The sequence below is a fragment of the Heloderma suspectum genome, chromosome 14 (assembly GCF_057233095.1).
Source record: "Heloderma suspectum isolate Gila_16-S chromosome 14, 16-S_ref, whole genome shotgun sequence".
Taxonomy (NCBI): domain Eukaryota; kingdom Metazoa; phylum Chordata; class Lepidosauria; order Squamata; family Helodermatidae; genus Heloderma; species Heloderma suspectum.
In genome coordinates this window covers 13,851,916-13,879,914 of record NC_139471.1, presented here as the reverse complement: position 1 = coordinate 13,879,914, position 27,999 = coordinate 13,851,916, and the positions used below count along the sequence as shown (strand labels likewise).

At 50.7% G+C, this 27,999-nt stretch overlaps 2 protein-coding genes and 1 long non-coding RNA gene across 7 annotated transcripts in view; 1 reads left to right on the top strand and 2 right to left on the bottom strand.

The window, feature by feature from the left end:
- The window catches only part of TMEM268 (transmembrane protein 268), a 116,199-nt gene extending 111,273 nt beyond the window's left edge, over positions 1–4,926 (bottom strand). For all 5 annotated transcript variants that reach the window (XM_084821418.1, XM_084821419.1, XM_084821420.1 and 2 more), the window contains exon 1: positions 667–4,926. The gene's annotated coding sequence lies outside the window, so the exon portion shown is untranslated. The remainder of the gene's footprint in view (positions 1–666) is intronic.
- A 1,720-nt stretch (positions 4,927–6,646) lies between these two features.
- Positions 6,647–14,673, bottom strand: ATP6V1G1 (ATPase H+ transporting V1 subunit G1). Its single transcript, XM_084821423.1, has 3 exons — positions 14,532–14,673; positions 9,696–9,796; positions 6,647–7,425 (listed from the first exon to the last, which is right to left on the bottom strand). The coding sequence occupies exons 1-3, from the start codon at positions 14,611–14,613 to the stop codon at positions 7,252–7,254; spliced, it is 357 nt and encodes a 118-aa protein (XP_084677549.1). The 5' UTR covers positions 14,614–14,673; the 3' UTR covers positions 6,647–7,251.
- LOC146335713 (uncharacterized) lies at positions 13,750–27,692 on the top strand. Its single transcript, XR_014785966.1, has 3 exons — positions 13,750–13,817; positions 23,765–23,808; positions 26,527–27,692. It is a non-coding gene; the product is annotated as an uncharacterized LOC146335713 (long non-coding RNA).
- Positions 27,693–27,999: the final 307 nt, after the last annotated feature.

Below are 27,999 nucleotides of genomic sequence, written 5' to 3'. Positions count from 1 at the left end.
ATTGTATATTGTATTGTTTGAACTTCTGTAAACCACCCAGACAGATTTGGCTATGGGGCGGTATAGAAATGTAAATACTAATACGAATACGAATACGAATAATAATAATAATAATAATAATAATAGAACCTGATGGAAGGAAGGAGATACGATATCTTGAAGGCACTTGAACAAACACATATAAAGGTGAAGATTTGCAAGCCAAAACACGCAAAGCTCTGGCATATCTCCTGTTAAAGAGATGAAGCAGCAAAGAAGCCACAGATGCGGGGGGGAGGACACACACACACACACAGAGAGAGAGAGAGAGAGAGAGAGAGACCCCACACACACAAAATCCACGGTAGGAGGACAAAAAGCCAGCTCATCTGTATTAACTGAAAAAGCAATATCAAAAGCTTTGACACAGACAGATCAAACATGCTGAAACATCTCATGGGATTATTATCACTATGCCTCCCAAGCAGGTTGCAAAAGAAAAAATCGAAATTAATAGAGGCACCCTTTTGCTATGTTTCTCTTCCTCAAGAGTGCAACAGTATTGCTTAAGATCTCAGTTTTCCAGCCCAGCCAATATTTTGGCTGCTGGCACGCCTCTTATCCTTCAACCGATGATTAGAAGAGTCAGATCCAATATTAGTTTTCTCAGCTGAGTCAGAAACCTACCTGTTGGCAACTTACACTCCCTGTAAGGAAGGCTGGAAGTGTGTTACCCTGTTTTTGTGGTCATCATGCCCTCGATTTCCAGTTTTCAGTCAGGTGGTGCTGTTGCTTAAGAATCTCAAACAGCTCCACCCAAACATAACAGAAAGACACGTCAGCAAGGTTGCGGGGAGACCCTGAAGATGACAGAAGCACAAAGATCTGCTGACAGCCCCCCGACCCGCCCCCCCGCCCCCAAGAGAATTAGCATGCTCGCTAGCTGCTGAATGCTGACTCGGGGTGGGGATGGAGAGGACAGAAAGGAATGAATGGGACCCTGAAAAACAGCACCCAACACTGCAACATTTCATTGCAGCCCCCCTTCTTATTTGCAGCCAGCCAGGAAGCACAAGAGGCTAACAGTGCAATTCTCAATGTGTCTACTCAGAAGGAAGCCCCATTCCGCTTAATGGGACTTACTCCCAGGTCTGCATAGGTTTGCACCCTAAAAATATGGCTGCGATCTGTCTGTGCCTAACAGAACTGTCAGAACAATGAAGACTTAAATCGAGCTCACTGGATCCTTAAACAGGTTGTAACAAGTGGAGTGCCCAGTTTCAGCATATTTCAAGTTACAGATGACTAACAGAAGAAGGCGGTAGCGATTCTGGAGAAAAAGTTAATTGAGACCTTTAAAAAAAACATACTGAAACTTTTATGGTTAGCCCAGTGCACATACGTACACATTAATGGGGCGAAGGACAACAAAACCCTATTCTTAAGCACTGCTCTCTTGCAGCAGGCATGTTTTTTGTGTCCTTCATTCTGAATCCGTGCTCCTATGTAAACTGGGTAGTGTGTTGTCGCTTCCTGGCTTTTGATTTCATTATTTTATCTGTATCTTAATTGCATGTATGCTGCTCTGGGAGCCTATCACCAAAAAGCTCCACCTTTCCCTCTAATACAAAATTCAGGTGGTGTCACCAGGGTTGGAGTCAAAATGGGGGAGAGGGTGAGTAACTGGAGGGAGCTATCAGCATGCATGCTCAGGGCTTTGCAGAAGTACAAAAATGCCATTAAAAAAAAAAAAAAAAGCGAATGGGACAGGTTTCCCCTGCCCCCATGCAAAACAGCCAGATGAGAACTGAGTACACTCAGTAGCTATGGAATGTTGAGTACACATTGGAAAAGAAAAATGGAAAAGAAGGGAGTGGGGGACTAAGGGCATCTCTACATTAAGTAAAAAACAAAAAAACACGCATCCTTTCCAGGGCTTTCTGCTTTTGCTTTCATTGTGAAATTACAATGGGCTTATTTTTATACAGCAGACACATGTTTTGAATAGAGAAAGCACCTCCCTACTCCCTGGCATGTATGCAAAGGAGCCGGGGGAGTCTTGTTTTCATGGCTTAACTTGTGCTGGACCGATTCCTCACAGCCCTAGGTACACTTACTTGGGAGCAAGCCCCATTGACGTCAATGAGATTTATTGCTGAGTAGACATAAGATCAGAGCCCCTTGGCGCAGAGTGGTAGGCGGCAGTAATGCAACCAAAACTCTCCCCACGACCCGAGTTTGATCCCAGCAGAAGCTGGGTCCCAGGTAGCGGGCTTAGGTCGACTCAGCCCTCCATCCTTCTGAGGTCGGTAAAATGAGTACCCAGCTTGCTGAAAGGTAGTTAGGACTGGGGAAGGCAATGGCAAACCACCCCACTATACAGTATGCCAGGAAAATGCGGAGGAAAAACAGTGTCCCTCTAGGGGTCAGTAATGACTCGGTGCTTGCACAAGAGGAACCTTTCATTTCAGACATACGATCACACTGTAAATCTGCACCCCTCAGCACATTTACTTGGATTAAGTCCCGCTGAACATAATGGGGTGCTCTGAATCAGCAGAGGATGTTGATTCTGAGCTTGGTGGGGCAGGGGATCAGATCCGTCTCCCTTGGTTGCAGGCAGGCATTTTACTCTCTTCTCCTTCTGATCAGTGATCATGGTTTGAATTGAGGACAGGCCTTCCTTGGCAAGTTTGTGGCACTAAGCCAGCATTACACACTCCAATATGGCGCCAATAACGTTCGTTATTAGTTTGTCTTCGATCTTTTCGAAAGCTTGATGAAGGGGAAAATGTGCGCGGGGCATCCTGGGGGTTGTAAAGGACCCGCAAAATTCCATGAGTGACCGATCACGAGTGTGCGATAAATCGCTCGTGTAGAGACACCCTAGGACATCTATCTCGGAGGGAACGAGGAGGAACATGAACGTCATCCGGAACACCTAGGAGCAAGAATGGGGAACCTAGGGTCTTCAGATGTTGGACTACAACTCGCCTCGCTCCTGATCATTGACTATATTAGCTAGGGCTAATGGGGACTGGAGTCCAAAAACATCTGGAGGACCCCAAGTTTCCCCACCGCTGCCATCCACAATTCAAGCAAAAAATGTCAGGTTGTTCCACTTCTTTGACAGCCCTAATAGCATCACGGGCATTTTGAAACAATCCATTCAACAAATACAACCACCCATAGAAGAGGCGCAGATGGTGGGGGATTTTTGTTTGTTTTTCTTTTGTGTAGCAAAAGGCACATGAGGAAAGAAACTGCCATTGGGCTACACCGTTCTTGCTGCCGGGCGATTCCAGGAAATTGCCAGCCACAGCTTTAATTGCGACACAGATAAGGTCATTATCAGACTCTGCAGTGCGAAAGTAAGCAAGCGGGATTCTCAACCAACCAGCTGCTGTATATCCAGTCCCTCCACCCAAACCATAATGGATGGGAAACATTATTTCCTCTCTTTCTCTCTCTCTCTCTCTCACGGCTCCATCATTTTATCAGAATTTTTTTCTTCCTTGAGAAACAGGGTGGATTGATTTAAATTAGGCAGAAAAAGGGCCCATTAAAACACACTTCAGTCAAGTTTTCAGACTGATATTTCATTGCGGGTGGCCGAACACGGTTATGGTTGGGTACACTATTTTGCACATTTCCTCACAGGAGCGAAAAATCATTTTTAGGGGTATATCCAAGCTCCACCTTGTCCGATCTGGCCCAGATTTGGCAAATTGATAGCTATGCAATTCTCCAGTGGATTAGCTAGGTTTGGTACATAACAAAGCTTATTCTGGAATGTTCGGGGGGGGGGGGAGGATTCACTGCTCATGTAGGGTCTCATGGATGGAAGGTTGGGTTGCCCTTTGAGATATAGGTCCATGGGGAATTCTTTTAACATATCGGCTACAGCTGAAAAACAAATGAGTGTGAAAATTCGAGAAAAGAGTGAAAAGGCATGACCAAGTGCTTGTCTCGTGATTGTGAAATCTGGATGGAAAGCTGCCACATTTGCCAGGCTGGGAGAGAACGGGTTAACTAACAGTGAGGTTGAAATACAGCAAAATCAGTCAAGGACTGGGGGAGATATGAGCTCCGCGCCCCCAATCCCATTTGTTTGTATTAAAGGAGGTTGGTTGGAGCCCTAGGAATGTTTGTGCTGAGCTGTGGCATGCAGCCAGGGGTGGGATTTAAAGGGACCCCATGGCAGAGCAGTTTGGCCCAGGTGAATACATCAAGGCAGGGAGAAGGAATTACCAGGGCTGCGCCCTGCCTCTGCAGAAGGGTGGTTGATTCACATTTTTTTATTATTTCCATGGGGTTGTGACAGAATAAATAGGGGTTAGGGGAATGCATTTCAGCCTGTGCTGCTACATTGTGGAGCAATGTATTTAGGCTAAGTGTGTGGGTGGGGAAGGGTTTGCAAACTGATACATTCTTGTGTACGTATGTGTGTGTGTACACACACAGTGCTTGGTGTGGGTGGATTCTATCCTTAATATAAATCATTTCCAATTCATGGTGCTGCAACTTGACACGTATTATTGCTGTTGCGATAGAATACACATCGGCATTATTTGCTTGTGTGTGTCCGGTGCTTTTAAACAATGGGATATATACAGCAGTCCTATGTAGGTCTACTCAGAAATACATTTCACTGAATCCAGTGGGACTTATTCTCATGCAAGTGTGTGTATGTGAAATGAGTTTCTTCCTCCCCTACTCCCCTAGCTTTCAATGAGTGGGCTCTGCCACAAACTGCTTTCACTGTGTTGTTATTCTGAAGAAATGTCTGGGAGGGAGGGAGGGTTGGTGGGCAGAACTGTAGCAAAAGGGCGGTACATAGCAAAACAGGCGTCCTTGGGCCCACCTCTGGTGAGCCCCTTAGCTCCTCCAGTGACCCCTGCTTTCTGCCCCACCAGTTCGATTGGCCATAAGCCTCCCCTGCAGAGACCTAGGTACACCCCCCAAAAAAAAAACTATCCCCCGCCCCTCCAACTGTCCTCCCACCAGCCTGGAACCCCCAGCCAAGCTCCCCCTCAGACCCCCCACCCCACCAGAGGTCCAAGCATTTCCCAGCTTTCGTGTGCTCAGTTCAACCATAACTCACAAACCACCGTAAGTTTTGCCCCTGAGAAACAAGGTTGCAAATTTGACCACCATGTTAATTTGCAGCTGGAGTACTGTTTAAGCCGTTTTGTTCTTACCATCAAGCTTTTGCACCTTTGCCACATTGCCTGTGCTTTGCATGGCTTCTTCTTCGTTTCATTTGGCCTCCCACCCCGGACACTTCTGCAAATGCCTAAGGGCTCAAGTGATGGAAGGAATCCATTTCCCTTTGCAGTGGCTTGATGGAGACGGAAGTCGCACAAGAGACTAACATCACTTCTGCAAAAGCTCCGTGCAAAAATGAAACACGGCCCAGCCTCTCTTCTTCCCCCATCCCACAAGACCTCTAACACATGATGCAGTTGACTGGCGAGATGCCTGCCCAAGCCCTTCTCCAGTCATCTGCATGGGGGCAGGAAAGAGACTAATCCCCGTTTCACTCTGTGCAGGGTTTTTGCAAAGCGGCGGAAGCAAGTACTTTATACCAAGGAGGCATGGATGTTCCACTCTTGAATTCTCTACACAGAGAACTCAGACTAGGGCCTTCGTCTTAGAGGACACCTCACTTGGTGACCACCAGACCCCCTGGCCCTTCTGACTTAAAAAACCAAAAAACTTTAGATTTGCTTTTAACTCTAAAATCATGAACTGGGAGGCTGGCATGCTGGAAAGTGAAGTACCTTCCTCCAATACCATGCCACCTTGATTTCCCAGATGCCTTTTTAGAATATGAAAATGGTGGGCATCTGCAGCCCCGTACTTTGCTTTGAGGCATGCCCAGCAAAACAAAGAAGTAGGCTGGGAGTGGTGGGGAGCATGCTAGGGGGATAAAGGATGGGCGAGCAAGGGGGATATTTTTCCTGCGCTGTGTGCGTTAGCCTCTCATGCAAATTTTGCCTGGCTTTTCTTTTTTGCATTTGGGGCGGAGGATTGCTCGTTTATTGTGAATGCTGTATAGGCATGATTTGTCTGTGTGATCTTCTCAGGGCCTCACCAGTTTGCCACCTGTGAAATGAGTATTTTGTTGTGCTTCAGGGAGATCAGGCGAAGATGTGACTTGACATGTGGCTCAGATCCCATCTCTGTCTGGTACTCAGTTTCTTGGCCAAGTTATTTGTCTCCTGAGCTTCACCAGTTTGCCGCCAGGGTAATGGGTGTTTTATGACTGGCCACGCCTACATCAGCAGCCATTTAGTGAATGGGCATGCCCCCCCCCCTTCATGGTACCCACAATACATTCTCAATACCCCAAATGTGTCCACTGGCCAAAAAAGGCTGGGGACCCCTAGCACAGGGGGAGCTCCATAATTTGAGAAACAATCCTTAAATGTGTTACAGATGTCACTGCTTTCCTTCACCCTTCCAGAGAAAGCGAGTACATTGGGAATATCAAGAGATCTAGCCTCTTGATGCAATTACCTGGGATCTTGACATGAAGTGGGATGCAATATGAACTGGTTAATGTGAATAACTTAAATCTAACTACACTGCTATCAAGAACCTGTGACTGATGAATAAGTCTTGCGGGCGGGGGTGGTGGTGAGAAGAAATCATTTTCAACAGATTCCAGATTAAGATCTTTACTTCTTTTCAAGCACCCTTAAGTGAAGGTTTCTAGTTCAAGTTAAACAGGAGCATATACAGCATATAATTGCTTAAACAGAGCCTACCACAAAAGTCACACAAGACGCCACACTAGTCTGTGTAGGTAAGGTCTACATCTTTACGAACCAAACCTTCATCGTTGTCTATCAGTGAGGCAGGAGTTGGGGGCATCACTTGCTAGAGTACCCGGTTCACACATTTACAATTTAAGAGGTATACAGAAGATAGCCTGACAGACTTCAAACCCTTCCTGACTTTCAAATACTTCTTGGGGGAAAAATGTCGATGTAATACTTATCACAAATCACCCAATATGAACCTTCCACGTTAAACTAGCACATCATAATGCACTTTTGGAACACAGAAGTAGAATATCTATCCATCAATCTTTGGGTGAGCTCCAAAACTGCTACCAAAAGGAGACGAGATGATGTTTCAGCAAAAAAAAAAAAAAAAGAGAGAGATTATCTACAACTCTTGGAAATAAGTTAAGATCTTTTACAAGGGAAGGGGCACAGCTAGAGTCGTCTTTGCTTAATACTTCCTGAAGGTGGAAATGCTCCCCTATCCATTGATGCGGAAGTTCGAGTGGATTTGTGGTTTGATGTCAAAGACCAAATTCAAGAGGCTGTTCAGCACCTCCTCCCGATTCTGCTGGAAGTTGTCGTGGAGCACGGTCATCTTCTCCTCAGTCTCCTTTTGCACTTCGGTGGTGGAGCTGCCATGGGAACCAAGAACCTGAGGAAATGAGAAAAAGGAAATGAGAGCATGGATTAAATAAGCTGCAACTGTATGCCTATAGGAACCTTATGGTCCTTTTTGGGTAATGTAGTGCCTCAGTACAACACAGACTAGTGGAGTCTAATGCACAGATAGTCATCACATAACTATCCATCCAAAATATCCAAACACAACTTCCAGACATACTGGATTTTGCAACTCCCGGCTGAAGGAGGTCAGGTGGGCTCCCTCTGTGTTATCCTTCTATCAGCAGGCAGAGAAGTTTTTATTCAGGCAGGACTTTGGCACGTAAGCTGGTTTGTTGCTGAAGGGGGGTTTAACCGGCTTGATGCTGTTTAATTCTTTTACTGTTATGTTTTTAGTTGTGTTTGTATCAGATTTGCTTTTAGGTTTTAATTAAAATTCTGTTGTTTCTTACTGTCACCTGCCTTGAGTGCCATTTTTGGTGGGAAGTGCAATATATATTTGATATTTATCTTGTGACTACAGAAGTCAAGTCAGTACTGGGTTATGTATCAGCCTGCAATATCATGAGGAAATCATCAACCCGCTGGAGGGAGACCTATAACCTGTGGTAGAAACTGGCCCCGCTCTATTCTGCCTCCACTTATTTCAGGACCATCTCGGCCTGCCTGGGTCACTCAATAAAACAGCTGGGGAGCAGATTCAGGGCAGGCAAGACTTCCTCAAATTCCATGCATTTGTGGAGTTCACAACTGTTAAATGGCTTTAGACAGCCATTGGCTTTAGAAAGCGATTAGACAAATTCATGGAGGAGGAAGAGGAGGAGAGGTTCTGTCTGTGTGAGTTAGCCATCATGGCTATATGGCATTCTTAATGTACCTCTAAATATCAGTTTCTGGGGAGCAACAGCAACAGACAGCTGTTGCCTTCAATTTATTTATTTATTAGACTAACAGACTGCCCAATAACCAGAGCTCTCTCTGGGCAGTGTACAGCTAAATTAAAAACATGAAATCAAAACAATTAACAGTGATTAAAACACCACATAATAAAGTCAAGATAAAATGGCAACCAAGGATAAAAACAGTGCAGCATAAAACCCATTTAAAAAAACAAAACAAAAACAATAACTGCGGAATGAAAGTGCCGAGATCTAAAAGCACTGAACAGTTAAGATTCCTGGAAGAAGAATAAGGAAGAATACCATAATGTCCATACCTGAAGTGCCAAGCAAGCCTCCCTGGGCCCTGCTTGTGGACTTCACAGAAGCCACCACAAAAGAGAGTATGTTGGCCTAGGCTTAAAATAGTGAAAACTAACTATATCCGTAATAATAAAAAGAGGACGTGTGTCTGTCCATCCCTGCCATAGAGCCAAGACCATGAAACCTAGACATCTGAAACTTGCCATACACACTTAGGCGCCCTACGGGTGTGTGCCTGGGGGTTATTTTACTTTTAAAAAACATTAATAGTAATGAATTGAAGCCTGTCCTTGCGGTTAAAGCCTGCAATAATATATTCAGCCACTAGGAGAGGACCTCCTTATTTATTTTTTATTTATTTATGACATTTATATCCCACTTTTTTTCCTCTTTTGAGGAACCCAAGGTGGCGTACATAACTCTCCTACTCTCCATTTTAGCCTCACAACAAGAACCCTGTGAGGTAGGTTGGGCTGAGAGTCTGTGACTGGCCCAAAGTCACCCAGTGAGCTTCCATGGCCGAGTGGGGACTAGAACCCAGATCTCCTGGCTCCCAGTCCAACACTCTAGCCACTACACCATAGTTGTAAGCCAGGAGAAATTGATTGTTTCCCTCGGCCTGCTACACACCTGTCTCCTCCCTGCTGCGGAGGGACAGCCCCCTCAAGGGAATGGGGTGGACAGACCACTCCCTTAAAGGGCTACAGGGGTGCCAAGCAGGCATGGCTTCACTCAACTGGGCGGGCACAGCGTGTTCAACTCTGATAGCTGCATAAGTTTGCTTGCAGCTGTCATTGCATCACCCTAAGGGCTATTCCTGCCTGTGCAAAGCCAGGCCCTTTCCCTAGTAACACAGTAACAATTAAAAAAAGGTCTTCACCATCTGGCAAAAAATGGGGCCAGCTTCATGAGGAAATGAGTTACACAATTTAGGTGCGGCCACTGAAAAGATCCTATCTCTTGCTCTAGCTAATTCAGCCTCCACCCTAGATGGAGCACAGAGAAAGGGGGAAAGAGCTGAGATTTAGCAAGCAGGTGATTTAACAAGTGGGACAGGAAGGAAGGAAAACTGGTTAGCTGGAATAAAAATTCTACCAACCGCTGCTTCCTTTGCTTTGAATTCTTTCTCCCTCTGCAGGCGATACTGCTCAATTTCAGCCTGGGCTTCTTCTTTTGCTTGCTTCAGCCGCCGGTTCTTCCCTTTTTCAAGAGAGGAGGAGAGACAAGAGGGTTGAGATATCAGACCAGTTAAGGAGCTTATCTCGGATTACACCGTAAACTGATTCAGTAGGGCTACAACAGCCTTTAAAGAAGTCAGGGACTGTCGTGCTAATATGTAACAAAAGGAGCCACAACAGTTGTCGATGGAAAACTGTCTCAGTTCCATAAATATTTGGAATGACTTCTTCACAGGAAAAATCCAAGCACTTATTTGACTGCTGTTGACCTCACAGCTTGTGAGGTCTCATTTATCTCAACCCCAGAGACTCCCGGGGCATTTTCACACACAATGGCTGGTATCCAAAAGTAGCTATTCAGCCTCTGCTTAAATACCTCCTGCAACACAGAACCCACCACCTCCTGAGGCACTCTGCCTCACTGTCAAGTAGGTCTTACCCTTAGGAAATTTCTCCTACTGTTTAGCCGAGATCTGCTTCCCTCCAGTGTCCACCCACCGGATCTAATCCTGCCCTCTGGACCAACAGAGTACAAATCTGCGCTATTTTCTGCATGACAGCCCTTCAGATATTTGAACACCGCTACCATGACTTCCCTTCATCTTCTCTTCTCCAGGCTAAACATACCTAGCTTTTGCAACCGTTCCTCATAGGACTTGGACTCTAGACTCTTCACCACCCCGGTTATCCTTCACTGAACATGCCCCACTTTATCGATGTGCTTCTTAAAATGTGACGTCCAGAACTGGACAACAGTATTCCAGATGAAGCCTGCCCAGCACAGAATAGAGCAGAACTGTGCCTTCTCACGACCCAGGTGCTTGGCTGTCGCCACTATTAACTTACACAGGTTTACATGTCATTCCCAACAGTTCTGTGAGGGAGTAAGATAAGCTTCCTTGATGAGCTTCCACTGGGCTTTAAACACCTGGCTGTTCAGGTGGGCATTTGGGGTGGGTTAGGGGTTTGTTTGTTTTTTTTAGAGCGCTGTTTTGTTCAGTTGATTATGTAAATTTGTTGTATTTCATGTTATTAGTATCGTACACCGCCTAGAGTAGCCGGGTAGCCATCTAGATAGGCAGCAAATAAATATAATTAATAAATAAATAAATAAATTAGAGAGATACTGAACAAGCTGTGCCGAAAGCGTCAACCTCTCCCATGGACAGCTGGTGTGTTCTAGTGACTAATTTAAGCAAGTCCCTTTCCGCTTTTCTCAGCTTATGACCAGCAATAATGGGAATCACAACACTGATGAATCTTACAGGATTGTTGCACATACTCCCATTCGACGATGTCTTTCTTAAAATATAGCACCTAGAACTGGGCACAGTATTCCATATGTGGCCTAGCCAACACAGAACAGAGTATGTTGCCGAAGGAAACACACCTGACTCCGGAGCTTTTTACCTTCCAGCGGGCAGCCAAATCTCATCCCTTTCTGCAGACATTTTTAGGCAGCGCCTTTTAAAATGAGATTCTGATTGCTGCTGGTGGATCTAATTTTCACCTGCGTTTTAATGACACTTTAAACTTTTAAAAGCATATTTTAACTTATTTTAAATGTGTTTTCATCTTTCTACAGCATTTGCAGCCTTGATATTTCCCCCACCCCTAAAAAGACAGAGCAAAAATACTAAAGATAAGTAAGCCCTTTGACTTGTGATCCAGCTCAAGGGAAAGGCAGTAAGCACAACCCCCCCAAAACCTGGTACAACTTGGAACATGACAGGTTTAGGCCAATCCCACGATGTGTGATTACCAGCTCAGTTTCTGTACATTCATGTTGGCCGTAACCAGTCTCTTAATCAAGACTGAGGATTCATTACAGCTCCCAAAGCGTAGATTATCAGACACTTCCTGATACAGTCTTCCCAACACATCACACAATCTCACTGCAAGATCCTTTTTCTGACCCTCTCCCGCAGAGCCCCTTGGAGACAGACTGTGGGCATTTCTGCAGCAAACAATGCATGTTAAAAAGGGGGGGGGGATATAATTCAGCCTCAGGAATTGTAATTGAGCCCAAGGTGGTATACAGGCCTCAAAGCTTGTCTGGTCCAAGTGCCTAGGCACAAGCCAGCCTTTTGACATCTCCACAGCTCAGCTTCAGTCAATCAACCCAGAACAATGCACCAAGCGGCTTGGGAGGCCATCTGCACCTCTAACACTGAGCAGCTGCAAACACCCCACAGGCTAAAAGCTGTTTGCACGAGCACATTGTGCAGAAGAACCCACAAGAGGGCTGTCAGATGGCTTTACTCTCAAGTAACCACAAGCGGAAGCTGTACTTAGACCAAGAGCAGGAGGGGGCAGCATGGACTTCCAGGTTTGCTTTCTTTTTTCTCCAATGGCTTCCCTCTTGTGCCACCATTCTTCCCTTTAAAAAGATGCCCAAAGATCTTTGGTCACTTTTTCCACGTAGATGCCGCCTAATGAAATCTAAGACAGGATAAGGCCACCAATGCAACTTCCCTTCCACTACCTCCCTGCTTCCAACGTTTGCTGGTACATCATCGGTGTTTCGAGTGTTTAGCTCCTTCAGACTCACCCCTCTAGACCATGATATAAAACCCCAAACTTCTCCAAAACGCATACCTTTCCCAGTTCCAATGACAGATTCAACCACGTTTCTGAGTATGTTCCTTGCCCTCTCCACTCCTACTACACAGCCTCTCCCTTGCATGCTCTCCTACATTAAACCCCAAAGTTCATTTTTTTCTCCTCCCCACCCCAGCCAAGTCTATATATACACCACCTGCTTCAGGCCCCTTCCACATTCATGTTTTCACATGGGAAAAATGGCTACAGGTCCTTGTATGGTGCTGAAAAGACAACTTAGGCACCAGAACAGCCTTCTCAAGGGAAGGCATTCCACAATCAGGATGCCACCAATAAGAAGGCCCTTCTACCCATACTCATCCATTACTATTTGTGTCATCATCCCCCCACCAAATTCTTATTTCTCCTAAAGTCCCTCAGTCAATGTTCTTCTTCATCAGATCCTGGCACCACGCTATCTAGTCCAACTCTATATTCTGTCCATGAATATTGTCCCTATCACAGCATATAAGCTTCAGCCTCATACGCACAACCCAAAGTCTCCTCCAATGGGGCTTGTCACACCTTCATGGGAGTGAACAAAGTTTTGTGGTCAAGCCCATGCTTTGCAGGAGAAGTTTGCTTGTTCAGAATCTAGCTAAAGAACCTTGGGCAGTCAGCCTGAAAAAGTATCTGCTGCTGCCACTCACAGAAGGTAGCACGACGCTAGGTGACCCAGTGGTGTGACCCCACATAAGGAAGGTTCATCTCCCAATGTTTCCAAGCCATTATTTCACCCCACGTATTCTTGAGTGCCCCAGGAATCTGGCCTAAGATACCACCAACCACAGTATAGGAGCCAGCTACTTCATCTCATCCAAGCCACCTGTCTATGCTTACACACACACACACACCTCTCCCTTTTCAAACACAAGGCCCTCCGTGCCAGTTTCTCCTTGCATGCCATCACATCAATACCCATCTGTTAAAATGGAAACACACAAGCAGGGCATGAGTGCAACAGCAACAGACCCCCGCCCATATTCCCCAGCCACTGGTGTACATAGGCTCACTGCCTCTGATCCTGGAGGTAGCATAGAGCCATCAGCACTAGTGGTCATTGACAGCCTTCTCCTCCAAGAATTTGTGCAAACCCCTTCTAAAGGCATCCGAATTGGTGGCCATCGCTACGTCTTGCGGCAGCAAATTCCGTAGCTGGAGTCTGCGCTGTCTGGAGAAGCCCGTCCTTTGATCTGTCCTGAATCTCCCACCTATCAGCTTCACAGGCTCTAGTACTTTGTGAAGGGGGCACGGGGGGGGGGAAGCCTCCCTGTCCACATTCTCCACAGCAGGCACCGTTCTGTACACCTCCACCACGTCTCCCTTTACCCTCCTTTTTCCAGCTGCTGTGGGAGGGTTTTGCAGCTTAAGGAAGCCCTTGAAACAGCACCAATGTCCAGAAAGGAAGCAAAGCTGCCTTCTCCAAGCTGACAGCCTCCCAGGTCTGAAAGGCTACCATCCCCAACAGCCCCCGGCCAGCATGGCCGATTGGCGGGGGTGACGGGAGGTGAAAATCTAACACACCTGGAGAGCAACGGGGGGGGGGGGCAGAGACAACGCTAAAAGAAGGAAACAGGCCACTAGGGCATGAGGGGGGCCACGCCGGGGGGCAGCCGCGGCCCCGCAGCCCCCCCCGGGCCAAAACGGGGGGCGGCCCCGCAGCCCCCCCCCGGGCCAAAACGGGGGGCGGCCCCGCAGCCCCCCCGGGCCACACCGGGAGAAGCGGCCCGCAGCCCCCCCCGGGCCACACCGGGAGGGGCGGCCCCGCAGCCCCCCCCCGGGCCAAAACGGGGGGCGGCCCCGCAGCCCCCCCCGGGCCAAAACGGGGGGCGGCCCCGCAGCCCCCCCCCGGGCCGCACCGGGAGAAGCGGCCCGCAGCCCCCCCCGGGCCACACCGGGAGAAGCGGCCCGCAGCCCCCCCCGGGCCAAAACGGGGGGCGGCCCCGCAGACCCCCCCGGGCCAAAACGGGGGGCGGCCCCGCAGACCCCCCCCGGGCCACACCGGGAGAAGCGGCCCGCAGCCCCCCCCGGGCCAAAACGGGGGGCGGCCCCGCAGACCCCCCCGGGCAACAACGGGGGGCGGCCCCGCAGCCCCCCCCGGGCCACACCGGGAGAAGCGGCCCGCAGCCCCCCCCGGGCCACTGCCCGCCACTCACTCTTCCGGGCCTCGGCGACCTTCTCGGCGGCCCTCTTCTCGGCCTGCAGCAGCTGCTGGATGCCCTGCGACTGGCTGGCCATGGCGACGCGGCGCCCCTCAGCTCCTGCCGGCCCCGCTCCGCTCCGCCGCCTCCTCCGCCCGCCGGAGCCGCGCGCCGCCGGGTCACGGGGCGCCGGGAGGAGGGGCGGAGCGCTGATTGGCAGGCGCGCCCGCCGGACTTCCGGACGGCGCCGGAAACGCCCCCGCGCCGCGCTAGGCCCTTTCTGCTCTATGGTGGGAGGCCCGAGCCAAACGCGGTCCCGCCGGTCCGGAAAGCGACACGCTCGCCCAGGGGAGCTCAGACGCGGGAAGAGCCGGGGCTTGTTTGGCTTCGTGGGGGGGGGGAGCGACTTCATTTTAGACCGGAAGTACCTCTAGCATCTCCTTTGGCCCCTCGATGGTTTTGCCACGCCGCGCTTCCTGCGTGGTCACGCGCCTCGCCACGCCCCTCTCCCTCTCTGTCCTTCTCCGCGTCCCCCCGAAGCTCTCACTGCGCAGACTCGAGTTTTGCTCCCTGGGAGTCTTAAAGGCGCTGCGAGACTTAGGGCGCGACCCGGTGCACGTTTAGGCCGGGAAATGCCCTGCCGCTCCCGGCACGCTGGGGCTTGTGGGGCTCCGTTCTGCCCGCAGCTCCCAGCATGCTCCGGCCAGCCACGCTGGGGCTTGTGGGGCTTCTTTCTGCCCGCAACCCCCAGCATGCTCCGGCCAGCCACGCTGGGGCTTGTGGGGCTTCTTTCTGCCCGCAACTCCCAGCATGCTCCGGCCAGCCACGCTGGGGCTTGTGGGGCTCCGTTCTGCCCGCAGCTCCCAGCATGCTCCGGCCAGCCACGCTGGGGCTTGTGGGGCTTCTTTCTGCCCGCAGCTCCCAGCATGCTCCGGCCAGCCACGCTGGGGCTTGTGGGGCTTCTTTCTGCCCACAACCCCCAGCATGCTCCGGCCAGACACGCTGGGGCTTGTGGGGCTTCTTTCTGCCCGCAACCCCCAGCATGCTCCGGCCAGCCACGCTGGGGCTTGTGGGGCTTCTTTCTGCCCGCAGCTCCCAGCATGCTCCGGCCAGCCACGCTGGGGCTTGTGGGGCTTCTTTCTGCCCACAGTTCCCAGCATGCTCCGGCCAGCCACGCTGGGGCTTGTGGGGCTTCTTTCTGCCCACAGTTCCCAGCATGCTCCGGCCAGCCACGCTGGGGCTTGTGGGGCTTCTTTCTGCCCGCAACCCCCAGCATGCTCCGGCCAGCCACGCTGGGGCTTGTGGGGCTTCTTTCTGCCCGCAACCCCCAGCATGCTCCGGCCAGCCACGCTGGGACTTGTGGGGCTTCTTTCTGCCCACAACCCCCAGCATGCTCCGGCCAGCCACGCTGGGGCTTGTGGGGCTTCTTTCTGCCCACAGTTCCCAGCATGCTCCGGCCAGCCACGCTGGGGCTTGTGGGGCTTCTTTCTGCCCACAGTTCCCAGCATGCTCCGGCCAGCCACGCTGGGGCTTGTGGGGCTTCTTTCTGCCCGCAACCCCTAGCATGCTCCGGCCAGCCACGCTGGGGCTTGTGGGGCTTCTTTCTGCCCACAACCCCCAGCATGCTCCGGCCAGCCACGCTGGGGCTTGTGGGGCTTCTTTCTGCCCACAACCCCCAGCATGCTCCGGCCAGCCACGCTGGGGCTTGTGGGGCTTCTTTCTGCCCACAGTTCCCAGCATGCTCCGGCCAGCCACGCTGGGGCTTGTGGGGCTCCGTTCTGCCCGCAGCTCCCAGCATGCTCCGGCCAGCCACGCTGGGGCTTGTGGGGCTTCTTTCTGCCCGCAGCTCCCAGCATGCTCCGGCCAGCCACGCTGGGGCTTGTGGGGCTTCTTTCTGCCCGCAGCTCCCAGCATGCTCCGGCCAGCCACGCTGGGGCTTGTGGGGCTTCTTTCTGCCCGCAACTCCCAGCATGCTCCGGCCAGCCACGCTGGGGCTTGTGGGGCTTCTTTCTGCCCGCAACCCCCAGCATGCTCCGGCCAGCCACGCTGGGACTTGTGGGGCTTCTTTCTGCCCACAACCCCCAGCATGCTCCGGCCAGCCACGCTGGGGCTTGTGGGGCTTCTTTCTGCCCACAACCCCCAGCATGCTCCGGCCAGCCACGCTGGGGCTTGTGGGGCTTCTTTCTGCCCACAGTTCCCAGCATGCTCCGGCCAGCCACGCTGGGGCTTGTGGGGCTTCTTTCTGCCCGCAACCCCCAGCATGCTCCGGCCAGCCACGCTGGGGCTTGTGGGGCTTCTTTCTGCCCGCAACCCCCAGCATGCTCCGGCCAGCCACGCTGGGACTTGTGGGGCTCCGTTCTGCCCGCAGCTCCCAGCATGCTCCGGCCAGCCACGCTGGGGCTTGTGGGGCTTCTTTCTGCCCACAGTTCCCAGCATGCTCCGGCCAGCCACGCTGGGGCTTGTGGGGCTCCGTTCTGCCCGCAGCTCCCAGCATGCTCCGGCCAGCCACGCTGGGGCTTGTGGGGCTTCTTTCTGCCCGCAGCTCCCAGCATGCTCCGGCCAGCCACGCTGGGGCTTGTGGGGCTTCTTTCTGCCCACAACCCCCAGCATGCTCTGGCCAGCCACGCTGGGGCTTGTGGGGCTTCTTTCTGCCCGCAACCCCCAGCATGCTCCGGCCAGCCACGCTGGGGCTTGTGGGGCTTCTTTCTGCCCGCAGCTCCCAGCATGCTCCGGCCAGCCACGCTGGGGCTTGTGGGGCTTCTTTCTGCCCACAGTTCCCAGCATGCTCCGGCCAGCCACGCTGGGGCTTGTGGGGCTTCTTTCTGCCCACAGTTCCCAGCATGCTCCGGCCAGCCACGCTGGGGCTTGTGGGGCTTCTTTCTGCCCGCAACCCCCAGCATGCTCCGGCCAGCCACGCTGGGGCTTGTGGGGCTTCTTTCTGCCCGCAACCCCCAGCATGCTCCGGCCAGCCACGCTGGGACTTGTGGGGCTTCTTTCTGCCCACAACCCCCAGCATGCTCCGGCCAGCCACGCTGGGGCTTGTGGGGCTTCTTTCTGCCCACAGTTCCCAGCATGCTCCGGCCAGCCACGCTGGGGCTTGTGGGGCTTCTTTCTGCCCACAGTTCCCAGCATGCTCCGGCCAGCCACGCTGGGGCTTGTGGGGCTTCTTTCTGCCCGCAACCCCTAGCATGCTCCGGCCAGCCACGCTGGGGCTTGTGGGGCTTCTTTCTGCCCACAACCCCCAGCATGCTCCGGCCAGCCACGCTGGGGCTTGTGGGGCTTCTTTCTGCCCACAACCACCAGCATGCTCCGGCAAGCCACGCTGGGGCTTGTGGGGCTTCTTTCTGCCCACAGTTCCCAGCATGCTCCGGCCAGCCACGCTGGGGCTTGTGGGGCTTCTTTCTGCCCGCAACCCCCAGCATGCTCCGGCCAGCCACGCTGGGGCTTGTGGGGCTTCTTTCTGCCCGCAACCCCCAGCATGCTCCGGCCAGCCACGCTGGGACTTGTGGGGCTCCGTTCTGCCCGCAGCTCCCAGCATGCTCCGGCCAGCCACGCTGGGGCTTGTGGGGCTTCTTTCTGCCCACAACCCCCAGCATGCTCCGGCCAGCCACGCTGGGGCTTGTGGGGCTTCTTTCTGCCCGCAACCCCCAGCATGCTCCGGCCAGCCACGCTGGGGATTGTGGGGCTTCTTTCTGCCCGCAGCTCCCAGCATGCTCCGGCCAGCCACGCTGGGGCTTGTGGGGCTTCTTTCTGCCCGCAGCTCCCAGCATGCTCCGGCCAGCCACGCTGGGGCTTGTGGGGCTTCTTTCTGCCCACAACCCCCAGCATGCTCCGGCCAGCCACGCTGGGGCTTGTGGGGCTTCTTTCTGCCCGCAACCCCCAGCATGCTCCGGCCAGCCACGCTGGGGCTTGTGGGGCTTCTTTCTGCCCACAGTTCCCAGCATGCTCCGGCCAGCCACGCTGGGGCTTGTGGGGCTTCTTTCTGCCCACAACCCCCAGCATGCTCCGGCCAGCCACGCTGGGGCTTGTGGGGCTTCTTTCTGCCCACAGTTCCCAGCATGCTCCGGCCAGCCACGCTGGGGCTTGTGGGGCTTCTTTCTGCCCACAGTTCCCAGCATGCTCCGGCCAGCCACGCTGGGGCTTGTGGGGCTTCTTTCTGCCCACAGTTCCCAGCATGCTCCGGCCAGCCACGCTGGGGCTTGTGGGGCTCCTTTCTGCCCGTAGCTCCCAGCATGCTCCGGCCAGCCACGCTGGGGCTTGTGGGGCTCCTTTCTGCCCGTAGCTCCCAGCATGCTCCGGCCAGCCACGCTGGGACTTGTGGGGCTCCTTTCTGCCCGTAGCTCCCAGCATGCTCCAGCCAGCCACGCTGGGGCTTGTGGGGCTCCTTTCTGCCTACAGTTCCCAGCATGCTCCGGCCAGCCACGCTGGGACTTTTGGGGCTTCTTTCTGCCCACAACCCCCAGCATGCTCCGGCCAGCCACGCTGGGACTTGGGCTTCTTTCTGCCCACAACCCCCAGCATGCTCCGGCCAGCCACGCTGGGACTTGGGCTTCTTTCTGCCCACAACCCCCAGCATGCTCCAGCCAGCCACGCTGGGACTTGTGGGGCTTCTTTCTGCCCACAACCCCCAGCATGCTCCAGCCAGCCACGCTGGGACTTGTGGGGCTTCTTTCTGCCCACAACCCCCAGCATGCTCCAGCCAGCCACGCTGGGACTTGTGGGGCTTCTTTCTGCCCACAACTCCCAGCATGCTCCAGCCAGCCACGCTGGGACTTGTGGGGCTTCTTTCTGCCCGTAGCTCCCAGCATGCTCCAGCCAGCCACGCTGGGGCTTGTGGGGCTCCTTTCTGCCTACAGTTCCCAGCATGCTCCGGCCAGCCACGCTGGGAGTTGTGGGGCTTCTTTCTGCCCACAACCCCCAGCATGCTCCAGCCAGCCACGCTGGGACTTGTGGGGCTTCTTTCTGCCCACAACTCCCAGCATGCTCCGGCCAGCCATGCTGGGACTTGTGGGGCTTCTTTCTGCCCGTAGCTTCCAGCATGCTCCAGCCAGCCACGCTGGGACTTGTGGGGCTTCTTTCTGCCCACAACCCCCAGCATGCTCCGGCCAGCCACGCTGGGACTTGTGGGGCTTCTTTCTGCCCACAACCCCCAGCATGCTCCAGCCAGCCACGCTGGGACTTGTGGGGCTTCTTTCTGCCCACAACCCCCAGCATGCTCCAGCCAGCCACGCTGGGACTTGTGGGGCTTCTTTCTGCCCACAACTCCCAGCATGCTCCGGCCAGCCATGCTGGGACTTGTGGGGCTTCTTTCTGCCCGTAGCTTCCAGCATGCTCCAGCCAGCCACGCTGGGACTTGGGCTTCTTTCTGCCCACAACCCCCAGCATGCTCCGGCCAGCCACGCTGGGACTTGGGCTTCTTTCTGCCCACAACCCCCAGCATGCTCCAGCCAGCCACGCTGGGACTTGTGGGGCTTCTTTCTGCCCACAACCCCCAGCATGCTCCAGCCAGCCACGCTGGGACTTGTGGGGCTTCTTTCTGCCCACAACCCCCAGCATGCTCCAGCCAGCCACGCTGGGACTTGTGGGGCTTCTTTCTGCCCACAACTCCCAGCATGCTCCAGCCAGCCACGCTGGGACTTGTGGGGCTTCTTTCTGCCCGTAGCTCCCAGCATGCTCCAGCCAGCCACGCTGGGGCTTGTGGGGCTCCTTTCTGCCTACAGTTCCCAGCATGCTCCGGCCAGCCACGCTGGGAGTTGTGGGGCTTCTTTCTGCCCACAACCCCCAGCATGCTCCAGCCAGCCACGCTGGGACTTGTGGGGCTTCTTTCTGCCCACAACTCCCAGCATGCTCCGGCCAGCCATGCTGGGACTTGTGGGGCTTCTTTCTGCCCGTAGCTTCCAGCATGCTCCAGCCAGCCACGCTGGGACTTGTGGGGCTTCTTTCTGCCCACAACTCCCAGCATGCTCCGGCCAGCCACGCTGGGACTTGTGGTGCTTCTTTCTGCCCGTAGCTCCCAGCATGCTCCAGCCAGCCACGCTGGGAGTTGTGGGGCTTCTTTCTGCCCACAACCCCCAGCATGCTCCGGCCAGCCACGCTGGGACTTGTGGGGCTTCTTTCTGCCCACAACCCCCAGCATGCTCCAGCCAGCCACGCTGGGATTTGTGGGGCTTCTTTCTGCCCACAACCCCCAGCATGCTCCGGCCAGCCACGCTGGGACTTGTGGGGCTTCTTTCTGCCTACAGTTCCCAGCATGCTCCAGCCAGCCACGCTGGGACTTGTGGGGCTTCTTTCTGCCCACAACTCCCAGCATGCTCCAGCCAGCCATGCTGCTGGGGCATGCTGGGAGTTGTGGGGCTTCTTGCTGCCTACAATTCCCAGCACACCCCAGCCAGCCATGCTGGGAGTTGTAGGACTTTTTTTCTGCCTAAACATGCGCAGGATTGTGCCCTTAGTGTTATTTTTGCTGCAGCAGACCAAGCTGTTACACGCACGCTGCCTCTGCGTGAGGCAAGATACATAGAATTGTGTTTCAGATTTGGACAAAATTGTTGCTCGTATTTGATCCTCAGCCATTTTATCCAAATAATGCGTTCAGTGTTTAGTTCATCTGTGCCACGCTTTCTCCTTTTCTAGGTTTCACATTCGTACATGTGCGGATATTATCTAAAATCTAAGGGACTATGCTTTTTTCCTTCAGAGTTATTTATATGTATGCAAATATAATTGATGTAATTAAGTAATTGATGCCTTAATTAAAACTTGTATGATTAATCACCTAAGAGTCAAGCTAGATGAGGCGATGGGGATTTATGAACAGATTGCCCATCTCTTTAATTTTTTGCAAAACAAAACCTGTGCAGGGGAAGGTGATGCATAGAAATGTAGGTCACTGGCTCATAGTGGTCTTTTTTCTTTCTTTCTTTGCAAAAACTTTATCACTGTAATATATTTATTGTTGTTGTTGTTCAGTCGTTCAGTCGTGTCTGACTCTTCGTGACCCCATGGACCATAGCACGCCAGGCCTTCCTGTCCTGCGCTCTCTCCCGGAGCGTGCTCAAGGTCATATTCATTGCATCCGTGATGCTATCTAGCCATCTCATCCTCTGCCGTCCCCTTCTCCTTTTGCCTTCAGTCTTTCCCAGCATAGGCCACCTTAAAGGTCACAATGTACAGTGTAAGCTTTCCAAAATTCTTCAGGCAAAATGGTAAAAGGAAAAAAAAGGGGAGGGGGAGGGAGAAAGTGGTTGACATTCAAGTCATGAAACATTATACAGGTCAGACTATTATACAGGTCAGTTTGGGCAGCCTTTTCCTACCTGGTGGCAGTGGCCATGCTGGCTGGGGAAGATAGCCACGTCTGGAGGACACCAGGTTGGGGAAGGCTGGTCCAGGGTCTCAGGCAGAGGCCTTTCCCATGATCTGCTCCCTAATCCGATGGAATCTGGAACTTTCTGCATGCGAGATATGTGCTCTTCTGGTGAGCTACTGCCCATCCACTCACATCAAGACCATGAAGCTGGGAGATGAGGGGTTACCCATTCCTCCAGTGCCACTTTCCCAGTGACCCGACCCCCCTGCCCAAGCTAACACCTCTGGGACTGGGATTCCCAGTAATGTGAAAGCTTTATCTGTTGAATTTCCACCTGCCAAGCAGCACAGGTGCTCATCTATCTAATAATATAAAAGGCCACTAGGTACAGCCTAAATGGGTCATGCTTCTGGAAATTAATTAAGAGCAATACCCTCTGTTTCCGGCATGAGGAGAGACCTAAACTTTCATTTCAATAAAAAGTAACAGTTTCTTTGGAAAGTAGAACATGCTGGATTTTGTAAAGTGCAATCCAGTAATCTCAAAACAATTTGGAGAGAGAGAGAGAGAGAAGCCACAAACAGTACACAGAAGAACCTCTTTAAAGAGAAGAAACTATGGTTTGAAGGTCATAATTCTGCTGAAGTCTAAAAACAACTGATGTAGCAGCTACCTGAGTCACTACAACACATGGTCTACAACCCCCTGGTGCTTAATGCTAGATTGTGTTGCAGCTGCAAGGTGAGTGAACAGCTTGTTACAAATGACCCTATTTACACACACAGCAGACTGTGATCTCTTTGCTAATCAGATTTCAGGGGATTTTGTACATAACATCAGATTCAGTGCCAGCCCTCCCTGCATTGTTAAGAATGCTGAGTTAACTGAGGAAGTACATGCTTTCTACCGTTTCAAATTCTTTCCACACTTCTGGTGCAGAGAAGAAACTTGGAGATGTGCCTACATAAGGAACACATGCGTTTCCCTAGAGGAGGGAGTTGTTGTTCAGTCGTTCAGTCGTGTCCGACTCTTCATGACCCCATGGACCATAGCATGCCAGGCCTTCCTGTCCTGCACTCTCTCCCGGAGCATGCTCAAGTTCATATTCATTGCATCGGTGATGCTATCTAGCCATCTCATCCTCTGCCGTCCCCTTCTCCTTTTGCCTTCAGTCTTTCCCAGCATCAGGGTCTTTTCCAGGGAGTTTTCTCTTCGCATTAGGTGGCCAAAATATTTGAGCTTCAGCTTCAGGATCTGTCCTTCCAATTAGCACTCAGGGTTGATTTCCTTTAGTATGGACTGATTTGACTTCCTTGCAGTCCAGGGGACTTGTAAGAGTCTTCTCCAGCACCACAGTTCGAAAGCATCAGTTCTTCAGCGCTCAGCCTTCCTTATGGTCCAGCTCTCACAGCCATACATTGCTACTGGGAAAACCATAGCTTTGATTATACGAACCTTTGTCGGCAAGGTGATGTCTCTGCTTCTTACTGTGCTGTCTAGGTTTGCCATAGTTTTCCTCCCAAGGAGCAAGCGTCTTTTAATGTCATGGCTACAGTCACCATCTGCGGTGATCTTGGAGCCCAAGAAAATAACATCTGTCACTGCTTCCATTTCTTCCCCTTCTATATGCCAGGAAGCGATGGGGCCAGATGCCATGATCTTAGTTTTTTTAATGTTGAGTTTTTAATTTTTAATGTTGAGAGGAGGGAGGCATATGCACAAAAACTGGAAGTGTGGAAAACATGCTGCACAGCCCATTCAGGTACCCAGCCTGCTGAAAAGCATGTTTTGAAGAGGGATTTGTGAATGAAAAACAAGGCCAGCCAAGTTGTTTTGGTACCTGAGGCAAGAAATCCTACAACAGCCTCTCCCCTTACCTGACAGTAAATATGCAAATAATTATGTGAAATAACTAACAGTGTGCTTTCTGCTCTTTCAGGACACCCCAAACCAGCTGCCTGAGATGGCTGCATCATTCTAATGGTAAGTAGCCATCCCTGATGGAAGGGGTATTGGTTGAGTGAGAACAGAGACAGTGGGAGCAGCATTGTGAAAGGCATAAGGACATGACAAGGTGAAGGTGAGCTTCTACAGAGCACAGAAACAAGAAGGTCACATACAATTAGATCCAGAGATCTGGTCGGATCGAAAACTGAGTCTTTATGCGTCACCTCTGTGTGTGACAATATTCAAAGCAAATTGCAAAAAAGCCAGAAATATTAAGGGTGCAATCCTATGCACGTTTAGCCAGGAAAAAAAGTCCTGTAACTCCCAGTGTTCTCCAGCCACCATGGGACTTGTAGGACTTTTTTTTCTGTCTAAACATGCGTAGGATTGTGCCATAAACCATCCAAACAATTAAAACCGATGAGGCAGCACTACCAATTAAAGATTATTTCCTTTGCCTCCAAAGCACAGGATCTCGCACAGAAGGGGAAGCTTTCCAAAATGAAAATATTGTTACCTGCCAGCAAACTGTATATCATAGGCTAGGGGTGGGCAAACATGAGTTTCAGAGCCCTAAAAAGTCAAATTTAGCTTGCAGACAAACTAGACTTGACCTTCTTGGTGTTTTGTAGTCCTCCACATGCCATTTTTGGTTTGGTTTGTTTTTTTAAAAAAAATTCAGGTTTTAGGAGACTGTAGTCCGGGGTATGTGTGCAGGGGGCGATGTCCAGGAGCTTAATGTAGGCCTATGGGAGCTCGGTAAATTTTCTGACATTGCTCCCTAGCCTAGAATTATCAAGCTTTGGTGTCCAACTGTATTCAGCATGGTAGATCAGAAGTCATGGAGGCCTAGACAAGAGGTGCTTCCAGACAGACAGCTTCTAGTGTTACCAATCAAAAGACATTGTGCAGCTATTCTATCTTTCTCTCCTTAATGGATTTTCTGTGGTAACAAAAAAGACAGAAGAAACGGAGGGAAAACTCAGGAGGAATACAAATGGAAGACAACTATGTCTGAACTCCCTCCCATAAAATTCCATGAATGAGGAAGTGCGATAGCACAATAAAGTGCTTACTCATTGGTAAGCACCTTGGGAGTCAGGTTTATTTATTAGAATATTGATAATCCATTAATTTTTTATTAAAAACAAAGGGCGGCTAACAAAACATATCACAAACACTACAAAAACACATAGAAACACGTTTTAAACCACGGATCAAACGAATTAGTAACCATGTTGATCATAGCAGGAGAAATGGGGTGTGGGAGGAATGCGATGGTGGGGGAGAAGATAATCAGGGCAACACAAAAGATCTCTGGAAGAGGACCACATTAACTTGGTGGCAGTAAGGAAGTAGTGAGGTGAACATCTTTAGGAATGGAGTTTCACAGCTTTGGTGCCATGGTAGAGAAGGCCCTGTCCTGCATCAACACCTGCCATACTTCACATGGGATGGGTACACCAAGCAGGGCCTCTGAGGTGGATCACAGCACAGAAGTAGGTTCATACGGGAGCAGATGTCCTCACGCTATCCTGAGCCCAGATTGTTTAGACTATTAAAGGTAAAAGCAGTACTTTTCACTGGGTATGGGTTGATGGGAGATATGACAGGGAGCCAGTATGTGGAGGTAAGGAATATTGCATTTGGAGCAAAGTGACGGAAAAGAGTGGATACTACCTTGCATATATTCTGGGTGTGTCCAGTAATTTAGTGGTTATGGCTGGAAGTTTATAGATGCTCAAATTTGACATGGGACAACTCACATGCCCTACAGTCTTTACATTACATTGGGGCTTATTCCAAGAACTTGGATTCTCCAAATTGATGATATTGCCCTTCTCAGATAATATCATTGGTTATTAAAAGGCTATTACCAGTTTGGAAGGACGTGCCCACTACAAAATTCAACTGCTGGACTGGGGCGATGTCTCCATTAACTAGTTGTGCAAAAGTCATGCACTTCAACCACAGAATGAAGTCATATACTTAACTTTCCATATGTAAGTAACATTTCTATATCTGTCATCTTCCATGGCCATCAGAATTTCCAGAATTCTATAAAAAAAAGATATTTAAATATAAACATTAAAGGACTTGGTGCAACTATACTGAGCATTTAATCATATCCCTCTGGTTTCCTGGCCCTTTTTCTGAAGGCATATGATAGAGGCATATCCTTCTGAAGCTACGCAGGTCTGAGTCTAGTCATTGTCTGGACTCTGGTGACATCTTTCACATTGAATCAGTTTGCACGACACGGCAGATTATCATGAGATACTTGACCCACAATTAGCTGCAATGCATGCGGAGTGCATAGGACTGCTGTTTTGAATATGCAACCTGCAATCGGGGGCTATGGTCCTTCATGCGAACCCAGCCATCATGGGTTAATTTAGGGTTAAACAACTCACATGTAACCTTCGATTAGTAGTTGGGTTATGTGTGGGTTGTTTAACCCTTGATGAATTCACAATGGCCAGGTTTGCACGACAGGCGACAACTGCCAAATGCCCTGATCAGAGGCTGCATATTCAAAGTGGCGGCTGTCCACAGTCGGCACGCTCTGTGGCTAGTTGTGGGTTAATTAACCCACAATAAGTCGCTGTGTCATGTGAACCGTCCTGTTGCTGAAAAAGAGAAGATGCATCACCAAAAAAGAGGACAAAAGAGGCCACCATTCTGCATAAAACTTGCATATGTTAATTTATAGAGAGTTGCACATTTAGAAATAATTACTCTAATTTTAAATAGAAATGTTATACATCTCAGCCTAGTGAGGAAAACTGAGAGCAGCTGATCTGTGTACCTACTGACTACCTCTCAGTCCATTAAATGCTGATGGACAACTTCGGGGAACCTGCTGCTCTCCCTTCTTGGAGCGCTTCATCGTTCCACTGGACCTAGACTGGACGACCCTCCAAACAGAGGACATCTTCAAACAGAGGACTGTCCTGACAGACATTCAAAGAGACTATCTTCCTCTGTAAAGTAGGACACACGGCCACCCTAAGATGGAAACCCTGTGTATACTTGCTGGAGGAAAAGTAGGATAGCAATGTAATATTCTTTCTTTCTTTCTCCTCCATTTCTCCCTTGGTTCTTAACTTACATACTCTGAGAACAATAAGTCTGAGAACAAGGAGGAAAGTTATAAGTCTGAGAACGTTTAACTTCCAACATAAGTTATAAGTCTGAGAACTTAAGTTATAAGTCTGAGTTATAAATTATAAGTTAGTTATAACTTATAAGTTAGTTATAACTTGTAAGTCTGAGTTATAAGTTAAAAGTCTGAGAAGTTATAACTTCTAACATAAGTCTGAGAACAAGGAGGAAAGTTCTGCCCTTTTTAAGATTCCTACTGTTAATGTAGAAGAACCTCTTCTAATAGGAGCAGTGTGGATGGAGGGTGTAGCAATCAAAGCAACCCAAGGAAAGATAACTGAATATGCAGAATCCCACAAAGTCTAGAGAAAGAGAGATGGGTTGTTAGCTTGTGTGGTGCTTACAAAGATTACAATATATTTCTGATATGTTAAGGAAAGTTTGGGAGCTTGAAGAAAGAATTACCTCTGAATGAATGAACAGAAGGCTGAGGAGCTTCTTTGATATATTTACTTATTTAAAAAATATACTTCTTTCTAAGCAGTGTCACCAAATCATTGTACAATTAAAAAAAATACAATTCAAGGAATAAACAATTAAATGCATCCATTCAAAGAAAGGATATCAACATCATAAACTAACAGAACCAACAGGAGTCAATCCCCCCCGCCCCCCGAATGAAAGAACTAGAGCATCCTCACTTGTCTGTGTAAGGCTTCAGTGAGGGAATCAAATGAGCAACCCATTGAAGGGCATTCCACTCTTCTAGGCCTACCATCAAAAAGGCCCTTATTACTGTAGATGTCAATCTGGCATCTAGTCTAGCATCAAGCCTTGCTAGCTGATCTCAGTCTTCAGGGAGGCTCATCCACAAGGACGAGTTCCTTGAGACACCCAGAACTCAGGTTGTGTAAGGCTTTAAAGGTCAAAACCAACACCCTGAATTAGGTTCAGAAAGAAATTGGTAACCAAGATAGAAAATACTGGAGCAATATGAAGATCACCCTTCAAGGCAGTGGCATTCTGCCTTAACCAAACCTTCTTCATGGACAGCCCCATTTAGAGCACAGTACAATTTCCAGCCTGAACATTAATTAAATACCTGGCCAAAGCAGGAGTAAA

What these genes read in the sequence shown, in the direction of transcription:
- ATP6V1G1 (XM_084821423.1), bottom strand. Translation starts at nt 14,613, where the DNA reads ATGGCCAGCCAGTCGCAGGGCATCCAGCAGCTGCTGCAGGCCGAGAAG. An exon ending in GGTCGCCGAGGCCCGGAAGA is followed by an intron (nt 9,797 to 14,531) that starts GTGAGTGGCGGG and finishes CTCTTGAAAAAG; the next exon opens with GGAAGAACCGGCGGCTGAAG. An exon ending in TCAAAGCAAAGGAAGCAGCG is followed by an intron (nt 7,426 to 9,695) that starts GTTGGTAGAATT and finishes TCATTTCCTCAG; the next exon opens with GTTCTTGGTTCCCATGGCAG.